General features: G+C 53.7%; 5 protein-coding genes across 5 annotated transcripts; 4 read left to right on the forward strand and 1 right to left on the reverse strand.

The window, feature by feature from the left end:
• Positions 1-8: 8 nt before the first annotated feature.
• PG994_011692 (sulfite exporter family) lies at positions 9-2,157 on the forward strand (the record flags this gene model as incomplete). Its single annotated transcript, XM_066863101.1, has 3 exons — positions 9-83; positions 145-221; positions 324-2,157. The coding sequence occupies 3 exons, from the start codon at positions 9-11 to the stop codon at positions 2,155-2,157; spliced, it is 1,986 nt and encodes a 661-aa protein (XP_066712211.1).
• Positions 2,158-4,408: 2,251 nt separating this feature from the next.
• On the forward strand, positions 4,409-5,023 carry PG994_011693 (E3 ubiquitin ligase complex SCF subunit scon-3; the record flags this gene model as incomplete). Its single annotated transcript, XM_066863102.1, has 2 exons — positions 4,409-4,564; positions 4,676-5,023. The coding sequence occupies 2 exons, from the start codon at positions 4,409-4,411 to the stop codon at positions 5,021-5,023; spliced, it is 504 nt and encodes a 167-aa protein (XP_066712212.1).
• Positions 5,024-7,034: 2,011 nt separating this feature from the next.
• Positions 7,035-8,771, forward strand: PG994_011694 (MAP kinase kinase (MEK); the record flags this gene model as incomplete). The annotated part of the gene is made up of 4 exons (XM_066863103.1): positions 7,035-7,331; positions 7,406-7,563; positions 7,620-8,151; positions 8,211-8,771. 4 exons carry the CDS (start codon positions 7,035-7,037, stop codon positions 8,769-8,771), a joined length of 1,548 nt encoding a protein of 515 aa, XP_066712213.1.
• Positions 8,772-9,297: 526 nt separating this feature from the next.
• Positions 9,298-10,781, reverse strand: PG994_011695 (uncharacterized protein; the record flags this gene model as incomplete). The annotated part of the gene is made up of 4 exons (XM_066863104.1): positions 9,298-9,994; positions 10,372-10,427; positions 10,468-10,577; positions 10,772-10,781. The coding sequence occupies 4 exons, from the start codon at positions 10,779-10,781 to the stop codon at positions 9,298-9,300; spliced, it is 873 nt and encodes a 290-aa protein (XP_066712214.1).
• A 177-nt stretch (positions 10,782-10,958) lies between these two features.
• On the forward strand, positions 10,959-12,890 carry PG994_011696 (myosin heavy chain; the record flags this gene model as incomplete). The annotated part of the gene is made up of 4 exons (XM_066863105.1): positions 10,959-11,009; positions 11,092-11,487; positions 11,540-11,656; positions 11,745-12,890. 4 exons carry the CDS (start codon positions 10,959-10,961, stop codon positions 12,888-12,890), a joined length of 1,710 nt encoding a protein of 569 aa, XP_066712215.1.
• Positions 12,891-13,207: the final 317 nt, after the last annotated feature.

A 13,207-nucleotide genomic window follows, 5' to 3' on the forward strand; every position in this document is an offset into this window, starting at 1 on the left:
TGCCGGCAATGCCTGAACCGGCTCAACTCCACGGCGAAAAAGAGAACAACGAATCTGCTCGGCCCGTTTCACAAATATCAGCCGTCAGCGAGAAAGCAGCTGCGAGAACAGCTGCACCAGAAATTATTTCCTCTTCCATTTCAGATTCCAGAGCATGCGGACCCAGACAGTGGCGATGAAGATGATCGATCCTCGTTTGCCACGTTTGCCGATGAAGACCGGTCTGTCACTTTCAGTAAAAGAGATTCCCGGGGTTCCTTAGGCAACCGCTTGTCGGTCGAGTCAGGAAATCTCCTTCGGAAACTATCTCACCGGTCAATCAGATCGTCACTTTCCAAGAGAAAATCAGGGGCTCTATCATCCTCTCCCTTGTCACCGACTGGTGGCGAGAGCCAAGAAGATCTCGTCGCCGAATCGCCGGATGCTGGGGAAGATGGTAGCGGGTCAGTCATCGCAACGGTTGATGCGATGAGCGTCGATGGCGAGAAGGTTAAAGAGGACGAGGACGAGGACGATCGAATGACCGTCAGAGGATCAAATTTGTTACCGTCCATCGAAATAAGCAATGGCTCACTCGACGCCCCGCCAACTATTGCCAGAAAACCCGCACTCCGCAAGGTCGATAGCATGAAGAAATCTCTGCGGCCGGAGTCTACAGCCGAGACTGTTGCAACCGATATCTTGAACCCCTCGGTCATGGACGAAACAGTTGGTGCTAGGACAGCTCGAAACAGCGCTGTTGAATCTGCACCTGGAAACGACAAGCCTAAGGATCTTTCCGCAGAAAGCCAGGATGCAATGACCACTCCAAAAAGAGTGTCCTCGGCCGCACCTTCGACAGACTCTACGCCTAATAGTTTGACAAAAGATCGCTTGCCGTCCAGCCTCTCGCGCGTTGCTAAATCTTATCGAACCAACGAGTGGGCAAAGCATCTGGCCCTTGCAGATGCTCCCGAGCCGGATGAGCTGAAAGCCGATGCGCTGTCAGACCCAGTCCAGGCCGCAGTTGGCGAAGAAGCTGCCGCCCCTGTAGATGTTCAGGGCTTGCAGCAGACTGCCGTGACTGCGGCCCTGCCCCCTGCGGTGGTGTTGGTGCCTAATGCCCCTTCAGAGCCCGACCCTGTGTCACGATCCAACTCCCGGGTTTCGGTTAATTCCACCATGACAGCTTCGCAAGACCCAACTCTCCGCCCAAGCCATAGCTTCAAGAGGACGTCGTTTAATCGGGCGCACCGTATATCGACTGATGGGGTCATGAGACAGCCCATCCCAGAGGAGGAAACTGGTGGCGAGCTTCGAGCAAGCCCACAGTCGACATCGCCCGTGGGATCAGCCAGAATTTCGCCTGTGTCCTCCAGGCGAGTGTCAATGGAGCAAACGGGCGACGCTCGGCCGCCTGTACCTGGTGTTGTTTCTTATTCCAGCCCTCAAACGCTGCTTGGGATACGTGAGGTGCTTCTCCGAAGCAGGTCTCAGGTCGACATGGTGCCAGAAAACTCAGGATACCCTGCTCAGCCCCCCAGTGACGCTGGATCGGTCCGTCAACTACCAGTACAAGATGCCGACGATCTTCCGTTGAGCCAAAGGAAACAGCTCATGCGCCAGCAAAGCTTGCAATACACAGCCTCTCCGATAGAGGCAAAACAGAACCTAATGCAACCTCCGGTACGAGGGGCATCGCGCTTATCGTCCGCTCCAGCTGAGGCGGTGCCGTTCGATTCACACCAACCCCAGAGGTACTCGACCTTGCCGTCGCAAGCGGCACGGGAAGTCCAAATGCAAAACTTCCGGCAATCTGTGGCGCAAGATCTCCGGGCGGGCACGCCGATAATCCCCTCCGGCACGAACGGGAGCCAGACCCTCTTGGGCTCGGCCGCTCAGAACCCGCTCGCCCTGGACGCGGGCATCTTGAATCGCGATGGCGCAGCTCGGCAGAGCATCGAGCAGGGACGCTTCAAGCTCCTGTCCCAAAAGGAGCAAGAGACGCAGCGCAAACAGCTGTCGCTCTGGGAGAAGGAGCACGCGGACCGCCTCTTTGAAGAGCGCATGCGCCGTGGCGACTTGATGGACGCTCACCGGGACGCTCTCCGAAGGATGCAGAGCTCGGTGAGGGATTCTGAGACGCTCCGGGAGAGAAACAGAAAGAGAGATGAGTAGATGAGTAGATGAGTTTGACGAGCTGCGAGGAGCTTTGGCCGACGATGTACACGACATGAACTGATGCATTATCTTTCGTTGGACGGGTTGTTATTATTATTATCACACCTCTTTCTTCCATTTACTTTATTACTACGGATGGCTCTTGGCTAGAGACAGTTTGGGGAGAACATTCAGAGATACCCTTCTTTCTTCACTTCCTTTTATTATCGTTACCCTTGTCCTCCAAGACTCGAAGGTGCTTGGGACCTGCTTCTCGCGTTCCCTACCATTACTATTAGACCTTACTCCCACGGTCACCACCTCATCGCCTCGCCCTTGAAGTTTTCTCTAGATACAGATGATGCCCATTGGGGCCTCCTAGAGCCGATTTGCATATCGATTACTCCTTTTATTTCTCTCTTTTGACAAATTTTCTTCACACTTTTACATAATGGGCAATGGCGCACAGATGCCAGACATGATCTTTGGCATCATCATGGAGTTGTGATTGATCACACAGGGAAACAAAATCTGGAATTCGTTGATTTCCGTACGTTCAATGGCTGTTACTGACTCAATGGATTCTTTACACATGTACCTAGATGGGTTCCCGGGATAGGTTTCCGTAGTAGTACGAGGGGCATGATGACTTGATGTGTCCTGGGGGGTATGTAGGAAAATGCTACAATGAACAAAGCGATGCAAGCAAACTTTCAATATCGGCGGTCAAATTCGTCTTTATTTTCATGGTCCCAGATGTGCCAAGATCTTTTGAACTCTTGAATCTTGATGTGACTGGGAGATTCTGTTTCTGATTGTATAGTAAATTAGAAATAAAAGCCTCTCCTTTGCTCGTAGGAGTTCTGAGGTTGTGTTGTGATATCCACCCACCGACTTCATTTAGGCATCATTGCCCCCAGCAGGGACGTTGACGAAATTTCACCACCAAAACAGCTATCCAGCCTTCAACCAGCCCAGTCGTCAACAGATACAATAAAGGCCAGGAGGAAAATACGATCATTACTTTTGTAGGTGCTTATTCAAGTGTTATGCGAGGGTTGGCATCATTGAACTAACTGCATGGCTTTCATGGCCCAAACCAACCGTGCTGAGTCATATACTTACTGTATGTAGTGCATCCATTGATACATGATGGCCAACCAAGGTGCCAACCGCCCACTTACTTACTGTACATGCATTTGATTGCTAGAAGACACCTACATCATTTTATGCTACCTAATGTACATGTGAGTACCTACTTAAACAACCACGAGTCAATAGATTACAATGGAACGTACATCTGAGATGCACACCTCAACATCAAAAGCTGCTCATCAAGCAATTGATGGAGCTTATTAGGCAAGGAGTCATGCCGAATTTGAGGTAGGTAGATGTCCCCACCAATGGACCCTGGAATTTGCTCGAGGGCTGGCCATTCAATGAGCGAATCCCCCGCAAAGTAGGCATCAGCACACTAAAAATGGAATGGGCTTCTGCTCAAGTGCTTTAAGGTAAGTGGCACAGCTTTCCACAGGGATCATTCAATGTTCATGGCCTGGCCACTGACCCGCAAACCTGCCATAGCTGCCTTTTACAACCTGCTCGTCACTACCACTACCTGATTTGCGCTGAAGCCGTGTGATGACTGCCTAGACCGGCTCCCAAGGTAACCACTCCCTAGGGAATTTGATCGCTGCTGTGACCCCAACCCACAGTTGACAACAAAAAGCCGGTCATCTCCAGTCTGACATTGATCTTCTTTGTTTGATCGTACATACCTGCATAACATACCTCACCTTTTTTCCTTGTTTCATTCAGCTGCAACAACCCTCTACCCTAGTTGCCTACCTGCGTTGAAAGGAAAGGAAAAAATCAGAAGGTGATTGACGGTTGTTAGAAGGTGTAAGTTCAAGCCGACCCATTGTGACCCAAAACACAGCCCATAGTGCACCTGCACAACAACACCTTTCTCCGTTTCCCAAGGAAGACTGACAGCTTCCTCCCGCTGACATATTTATTGCCCACCCCACCCCATCCTACTACATTCACTTCTCACATCAAATCACAACCACCCACCCACATACCCAACTACTGCTTCACTTCTGACAGCATCCCAATAAATCCAGAACGAACACACTTCTCTGCGACTACTCTTTACCAACAAACATCAGCATTCGGCCATTGGTACAGCATCACCAACTGTCTATTACAACCGCAACGCAGAACGATACTCCGCAATCGTACATTTACACACAAGACCACCATCAAAATGGCTGCTACCGAAGCTACCACTATCCGCCTCCAGTCCAACGACAACCACGTCATCGACGTGGACAAGGCTGTTGCTGAGCGCTCTCTGTTGATCAAGAACATGCTGGAAGATCTTGGCGATGCTGCTGTTTCTGAGACTATTCCCATCCCCAACGTAAGTAACTGCCCAATCCTGCATTTGAATCATTTCCTTTGGTCTGCATCTTGAATGCCCTTGTTGCTTCTTCTAATATTGAAACCCTACTAACATGATCTCTATCTGTAGGTGACCGAGCCTGTACTGCGCAAGGTCATCGAATGGTGTGAGCATCACCGTGGCGACCCCCCGGCCACCAACGAGGAAGAATCTGATACTCGCAAGCGCACTACCGAGATCGAGGAGTGGGACCAGAAGTTCATGCAAGTCGATCAAGAGATGCTCTTTGAGATCATCTTAGCGTCCAACTACCTCGACATCAAGCCCCTCCTTGACGTCGGCTGCAAGACCGTTGCCAACATGATCAAGGGCAAGTCCCCAGAGGAGATCCGAAAGACGTTCAACATTACGAACGATTTCACCCCCGAGGAGGAGGAACAGATACGTCGTGAGAACGAGTGGGCCGAAGACCGCTAAGCGTCTCACCGCATTCACAGGCATGCATGCTCGGCGTTCTCTTCCTTGTTCTGCTCTTGACGACTTTGATGATCGAGGCACGGTGACGATACGGTATGGTTCTCTGGGTACAAGGCCATTTACGTTGAGAGTATCGAAAATTACTCGGAAGCGGTGATGGGATGGACTGCCTCGCACTTGGTGCTTGGCCTCCGTGCCCAGTCAATACTTGGGTTCCCCTGATTACGTCCCCCAAACAATAGCTGCTTATGATGACCTGATGGTAGAGTTCCATAGTAATAGAAACTTACAGTGAAATCGCCATGTGCATTTGTCTTGTGCAAAACTTGTTAATTATTTGCTATCCGCAGAGAGGGTTCTCACCTCGTTGTTTGTCTTGTCTTTTGTCTTGATATCAAACTCGAAGGCCATGCCGGTAGCGAGGGCGAGGAGGGTAGTGGCGTTTGACGGTGAAACTATGCTCTGGCACTGCAAGTGTAGGTAAGAGGGCTACCGTAGGTTATATTTGATCTGGATGTAGGGTGGCGATATAATACGCGGAGTCAGCAGCAGCTGGATGGAGCCGCAGGAGACATCTTCACGTCGTCGACCCCTTCATCTGAGAGTTCTAACCGTTTACATTAGCGGCGCAAGTCAGACTGCAAATGGCCGAGAGGAAGGAGGTGTAATATGATCGGCGACCTCAATAACGCAGGTCCGGGCCCTGCCGGCTTCCGTCCCTGACTGGCTGGGACAAGATGGGAGGGCATTTGGACCACTTCGTGTGACAGAAAGCCCACCTCTCATGTCACGTTTATAAACGCTTTGAAGGCTAGAGGTTTCAAATGGCAGTATCAGAGCAAATGACAAAAGCTTCCATGGGTTGATATGTTATGTATAACACTGGCCGCGTAATACACGCCATCGAGCCTTATTTGTTCCGGGAGCAGAGCAAAGAGGAAACGTCAGGGCAAGCATTTGATCTTTCAGACTTCAAATCCATTTGCATTATCTATTACCTGCCTGCATTCCACTGCCTTCTTGGGCATACATCCCGACACTCTCTCCCTCAGTCGAAACTGCAGCACAGCTTCATTGTTCAAGCTTGGGCGCAACAAAGTTAACCCCCTTCCCCTTCCCCTTCCCCTTCCCCTCCCCCCTCCCGCGCCTGACCAGCTGCCCTGCTCTGTACTTAAAAGGCCGGGTCCTGGCTGCGCGTGTGTATGTACCTGCTTAACTGAAGTGTGACATATACCTAACCTACCATTCCCGTTGGATTCCCATTGGAGTGAGCGGCCTTTGTTCCAACCAGACCCAGTCGATGTACTGCTCGAGTATTGATTGATTGATTTGGGCCTTTGTTTCGAGAGGAAAAGCCCCCGACTCGCTCAGGCGCTTCCCGACCGACTTACAAGCCGCCCCTCCCAGCTCCTGAAAGGCCCCCACTATGAACGGTGGGAAAGCTCGCACAGGCGCCGGCTTTCTTGGACATTACTGGCCTAGCCAACCATTGAAAGCCCACCCAGCACCCGCGTCTGTGGATGTGTGTGTTACAGCAGGGAAAAAGGAAGCAATCATCTGCCATCATCGACAACCACAACAACAACATCAACGGCTCTCTCTATTGCCACTCCTCAAGATCGGGCAGCTGCTTCTCACACCGGACATTCCTCATATCGCCGCTTGACCCAGTCCTTTTGGGCTGTTGGTACTGCTTCCCTTCCTACTTTGCCCGCAACTCGACTTTAGTCCCGCGGGGTAACATCGTTCGTTCGCCTTAGGTAGGAGACAATTCCCTATCGCGCCCAACGTGCCGCCTAATCGAAGCGCTCCCACCCCCCTAGCCTATTAAGAGAACAGACTCAGGCTGGCCATCTGCCGCCCATCGCTCTAGTCTTGCTCTCGAAAATAGCTGCAGGATCGCGGAAAGGCATTAAGGGCTTTTCTGCCGCAGATCCCACGCTTTGCCCATCTTCTGGTCTGGACACACTATCCGAATTACCCTCTACCGTCCGTCGCTACTCCGCCCGACATGGCCGATCCATTTGCCCCGCGCTCTATGAAGCGCAAGAATGTCAAGGGTCTCGCCCTGACACCCGCCGCCCCCAAAGCCTCGCCATCCAGTAATAACGACAACGCCGCATCTGGATGGGGAGCTGGCGGCTCTCGACATGAAGATGGCAACGAAGCCCAGCTGGAAATCGGTATCGAGTTCAACTTGGACTTGCGGCAGGAGGATCTGGAGATAATAAAGGAACTCGGCTCAGGCAATGGAGGTACCGTCAGCAAAATCAAGCATTTGCCTACGGGGACAACCATGGCCCGCAAGGTATGTATGGCATGCATGCATGCTTGCTCTGCTCAAGTTGAAGTCTACAGTGTGCTGATAACCTGTGTAATCAGATCATCCATGTGGAGGCCAAGAAGGAAATGCGGAAGCGAATCGTGCGCGAGCTCCAAATCATGCACAGCTGTAATTCCGAGTACATTGTCAACTTCTACGGAGCATTCCTGAACGAACACAACGATGTCATCATGTGCATGGAATACATGGACGTTGGGTAAGTCAGGCGAGGGAAGTTACATGATCATGACAGGGCTAACGGGTTGGCTACAGATCTCTGGACCGCGTGTCTCAGGTCTTTGGCCCCGTGCGAGTCGATGTCCTGGGCAAGATCGCAGAGGCAACCCTGGGCGGACTAACATACCTCTACGAGAAGCACCATATCATGCATCGCGATATCAAGCCGTCCAACATCTTGGTCAACTCTAGGGGCTCCATCAAACTTTGCGATTTCGGCGTGTCTGGAGAACTGATCAACTCCATTGCGGACACTTTCGTTGGCACCTCGACTTACATGGCACCCGAGCGAATCCAGGGCGAGAGATATACAGTTAAATCCGACGTTTGGAGTTTCGGCCTGTCCATCATGGAGCTGGCTATCGGCAAATTCCCTTTTGCTGCCAGTGAGCAGCTTTCTGATGGCGATGGAGCCCCGGCCGGTATTCTGGACCTCTTGCAGCAGATTGTTCACGAGCCTGCACCTAAACTCCCCAAGAGCGAGGCATTCCCGGCCATCCTCGAGGACATGATACAGAGATGTTTGTCCAAAATACCTGACGAGCGGCCAACCCCGCAGGAACTCTTTGTAAGAAAATCGATGATGGGAGCGCATGGGAATAAAGCCGTACTAACGTATCCTCACAGGAGCGCGATCCATTTGTTCAGGCGGCCAAGCGCACGCCTGTCGACTTGCGGGCGTGGGCAGTCGGCCTCATGGAGAAGGACAACCGAAAATCTCACTTGGCACCACAACTCTCACCATCTACACAAGACCTATTACGTGCCAGCGACTCGCCAACTTATCAAGGTGACGGTGGCTATACACCCACATCCGGAGAAATCCCCATCGCGGGAGCCATTTCATCACCACGGGACCCCGCCAGCCACTCCCAAAACCGATCGCCGACGCGCAACGGACTCGGCAGCCTCGGACGTGCGGCCGGAGCAGCAGCTCATCCTGGTTTAGGTCAGCGATCGGCAACGGCCACGTCCGTTCCAAGGGTAGGAACTCCTGATAAGAACCTGCCGGCTAGCGCGAGCCAAGCAACTTTCACACTGCCCGTAAGATCTGGTCCAGGAGGTCCTCTTCCTCCCCCGCCGCGCAAAGAGACGCCCGACGAGCTGAGGAAAGACAGCCGACGACAGGCTGCCTTCCTCCCGCCGTCGAACGGCGCCTATGGCAGTGCAGGATACCCACCAAAATAGTTTATACCGTAGATCGATACGCATTATGTCAGTCGCAATAACTACTGGATTCGCGCCCTTCCCCGCCACGTTTTACCCCTCGTCTCTTCGAGAGAGATTATCTATTGGCAGGTTGGGCCATTTTGAGGGTTATGATCGTGTGGTAGTTAGGTCCCAAGTATACATACATACTCTGGGATCACGTCGCGTCGACTGTAAGCCGTGACGTCGAGGGAGGTCTAGGGCCGCTAAAGCAATGTGGAAGAATCTTCAGCTATGGATGTTTGGTCGTGAGAATCATTATGGACATCGTGTTAAATGGAAAGGAGAGCACCTTGACACAAGTATATGTTTGGTAGACGTTCAAAACGCCGCAGCGATGAACAGAGCATGTCGCGAGGGATGCGGGCACGTCATAATTACCATGTTCTACGGACTGCAGTTTGGAACAGTTTACTTGACCCTGATTTTCGCGTGTGACTGGAATTTGGACGGTTAGATTAGCGATGAACTGCGACAAAGCTGCATGTGGTGCTTGGGAAAGACTTCAATTCTCTGGTATCTCGCGGCCAGCGAAGCCTTTTTCTAGCAGATGTACTAGCTCATCTAACTTTGTAATGACCATGTCAGTGTGCGCGTGTTCTGCAAGGTGCTCGTTTGCCTTGTTGACCAGCAGTACAGTGGCAGCTCCCGCCTTTCGGCCTGCCGTCATATCGTCGATGCTATCCCCAACCATGATAAGCCCACTCGCATCTCCTACTTCCTCTCCCGCATCCTCTCCCGCATCCTCTCCCGCATCCTCGCCCGCCGGTGGCTTCCCGTTGGGCGCGTCCTTCTCCGGGGCCGCGCCCACGCCGGCGGCGGACCGCACGAGGCCCCAGCTCCAGGCGATGAACAGGATGCCGGCGGGGTTCGGCTTGGGCGGGCGGAACTCGCGCGTGATGACGGGGTGGAAGACGGAGCCGGGCAGGAACTTGGTCAGCAGGTGGTTGACGGGGGCGTCGAAGTTGCGGGTGCAGATGGCCTTGGGCACGCCGCGGCGGTCGAGGTAGGCCATGAGGTCGGCGAGCCCCGGCTGCGGCGTCTGGCGCGCCATCTCGCGCCGCTCGATGGCCTGGATCGACTCCATGGCCTCGTCCTGGGCCGCGCGCGGCGTGAGCGAGTAGACGTGCTCCAGGATGTCGACCGATTTGGGGATGCCGAGGACGCTGCGCATCTCGCCGAACATGTGGTTCTGGGGCTCGCTGGAGGGGGGCATGTGTCAGTGCGTGTTCCGGAGTGCGTTGGTTCGAGAAGAAGCTATGCATATATCATGTCACGGTAGCAGGGTGGTAGATGCTGTTTGGCTGCATCCATGTAGCTTGCGTATATATGATGACTTAAGAACCTGAAGTTCCAGTGATGACTGATACGCAGACTGCTGTAAATCCGCAAGAAGAGAGACCTTTCGAGGTTCTCGGCCAGTAGTAGGCAGTCTTTCAGAAAAGCCGGGGTTGACTTACACGACCCCGGTAGGCAAGCTTGGCAATCAAGCAAGGATCATGATGTGACAAGATCGATTTTGGGCGAGAAGACCACCAAGTAAGGCTTGAAAATGAAAGAAGAACCGAACAAAGCTTACCATAGTGTACCATCGACATCGAAGACAACACCTTTTAACTTGGGCCAGTGGCTCATCTGATCAGCGGCAGCTATTCCGTGCTGCAAGGGAGCGAACCGTCTCGGGCTCGCTTGTTGTGCCATAGTACTGATCAGCCTGCGCATCGAGGCTGGAGGGCGTGCAGTGAATCTGGATGGTGATATCCTTTGCAGGAATGCGGGCAGGCGCTGTGTAACAAGATTAGGGGCCCTCTATTCGGATCGGAATCCTTCCAATCGGGTCGGGTAGGTTCAACAGTGTACTTGAATTACTCAAGATCAAGAAGTCATAGTTGAAGCTGGTGTGGCTGGTGCGGCACATGTAGCCCGAAATAGGTGCCTATAGTCCCGTCTTAGGTAAGTGGGTGTACTTGGGTACTTACGTTCGGCCATGCTGTTACACGGAATCTCCCAGTACGTAAGACAGACAGCTTCTCAATTGTTCTCCCTCTAGCTAACAGAACAGCAAGCAATTGCCCCAAACCTCCGACGCCAATTGAACTATCTTGACTACGAATACTGTAATCTCCCCACTCGCTTTCTTTGACATATCATACCGCGACAGTCACCATGGCCGACGACGCTGAGAAAGCCGAGAAGCTGGCCGCCGCCAAGAAGAGGGTATGTACTACACAACTCCACTGGCCATCAGAGAGCCCGACTAGATGAACCACCTGGCTAATCGCACAAATGCGCAACCCAGGTCGAGGCATTGAAGAAGAAGAACGCAAAGAAGTCAGGCGGCTCCTCCAAGAAGGATAAGAAGGACAAGGATGAGAAGGAGGAATCCACAACCGCCGCCAACGACGAGACCGAACCCGAACACGAGCCCGAAGCCCCAGTCGAGGATACCGCGGCGGCTGACGATGGCAAAGAGAAGAAGAAACTGTCCATCCCGCCCATCCCCGCCGCAGTTCAAGGCCTGAAGATCCAGGACAAGGCGATCGCCGGCGGCGAGACCCCAGATGTGACGTCACCCTCCGTCCAATCCAAGATGCGGTCCGCCTCCTTCAAGACAGGCGGTCCTCTCTCCCCGGGCTTCCCCTTCTCCACCCCCGACGGCGAGGTAGCAAGCGCTGCTGATATCTACCGGAAGCAGGTTGCGCGCATCGAGGACTTGGAGAAGGAAAAACAAGAGGCTGGCCAAAGAGGCTGCCGATGCCGAGAAGAGATGGCAGAAGGCCGAAGGAGAACTGGACGACCTGCGCGAGGCCGGCGACGATGAGAAGAAGGCCGGTGCGGGCGCGGATGGAGAGGTCGAGAAGCTGGTACGTATACTAATCAATATGCCTTCTCCAATACCAACTAGAGGCGTCCTACCTACACTGGCTTCGTACTAACACAAACTCCCTGTAGCAAGCAGAAATCGCCTCTCTCCAGCGCCAGAACGACCAGTTGCAGTCGGCCGCCGCTCGTCGAGGCCATGGCTCTTCACCATCCGTCTCGGCATCCTCTCCACCCGCAGCTGAGCTCCAGGCGCAGCTTGCCTCCAAAGCCAGCACCATCGAGAACATGGAGCTGGAACTCTCGCGCCTTCGCGCGCAGGCTGCCCGTCAAGAAGCCTCCGGAGGCACGGACAAGGACCAGATTGTCGCGCTAGAAGAGAAGCTGGCGCGCGCCGAGCAAGCCGCCTCCAAGGCCACCCGCGAGCTTGTGGACCTGAAGCGAAACCTCGAGCGCACGACCGAGAAAGCCGTGCGCGAGGGCAGCAGCCGGACCAGCGCCGAGACTCGTGTCAAGACGCTGGAGCAGGAGAACAGCACCCTGAATGAATCCCTCACGGAGCTCCAGAAGAAACATGACGCTCTCGACAAAAAGGTCCAAGCCCTCGGCAATCTGCACAAGGAAAACGACAGCCGGACACAATCTCTGCGACGCGAGAAAGAAGCTGCCGAGAAGGAAGCGGCAGAACTCAAGTCCAAGGTTGAACGACTCGAGACCGAGAACACAAAGCTTCGCAAGAAGGACGCAGCCGAGGGCGGTGGCGATGATGATGGTATCGACGAGCTCGAGAACGAGGAACGCCAACGGCTCGAGAAGAAGATCCGTGACCTCGAAGCCGAGATCTACGACCTACGCCGCGGCATCTGGCACCAGCGCCGACGGGACATGGAAGCGGGCGTGGAAGGCGGAGAGGCTTCGCCCGGCGGCGATTTCACCAACATTGACCTCTCGGGACCGTTGTCGCCGACGAGTGCCGCGCGCAAGGCGTCGGGTCGGGGCACGGGTCTGGGCGACCTGTTCACCAGCGGGCTCAACGCGCTCACCGGCGCTTCGCCCGCAGCGGAAAAGGGGGCCGACGATGAAGGGCTTCTCGAGGACGACGACCTCGAGTTCGACGAGGACGCGTTCCGCCGCGCCCACGAGGAGGACGCCAAGAAGCGCCTGGAGCGCATCAAGGAGATCAAGCGCGGCCTCACGAATTGGGAGGGCTGGCGTTTGGATCTCGTGGACACGCGGAGGGGCGGCGGCTACGGCGTTGGCGAGGTCTTTGAGATCTAGTCCGAGACCTGCCTGCCTGTCTTCATTGGTGTCGGTTGTAACGGAATGGGCATTTTATTTCGGTTTCGGCTTATGAGCGGACCTATACACGTTATGACGAGAGTATCGATGATGAGGATAGATTCAATATGGTTCCTAGATTTTAACTGCTGCTCTTTAAGAGTTCATGTGATAAAACTCCATGTATTATGGCTGAACCATCCTGGGGATGGTAGGCTGTAATCGAAAAGTCATGACCGAAACGTCAAGTCCTTGACTAATGTATGATAGGTGATCCGGACAGTATGGCAGTGGACTGTATTTTACTAGTGTGATTA

Source organism: Apiospora phragmitis, assembly GCF_038363925.1.
Source record: "Apiospora phragmitis strain CBS 135458 chromosome Unknown utg000010l:1.0-9815664.0:1.0-9183399.0, whole genome shotgun sequence".
Classification (NCBI taxonomy): Eukaryota; Fungi; Ascomycota; class Sordariomycetes; order Amphisphaeriales; family Apiosporaceae; genus Apiospora; species Apiospora phragmitis.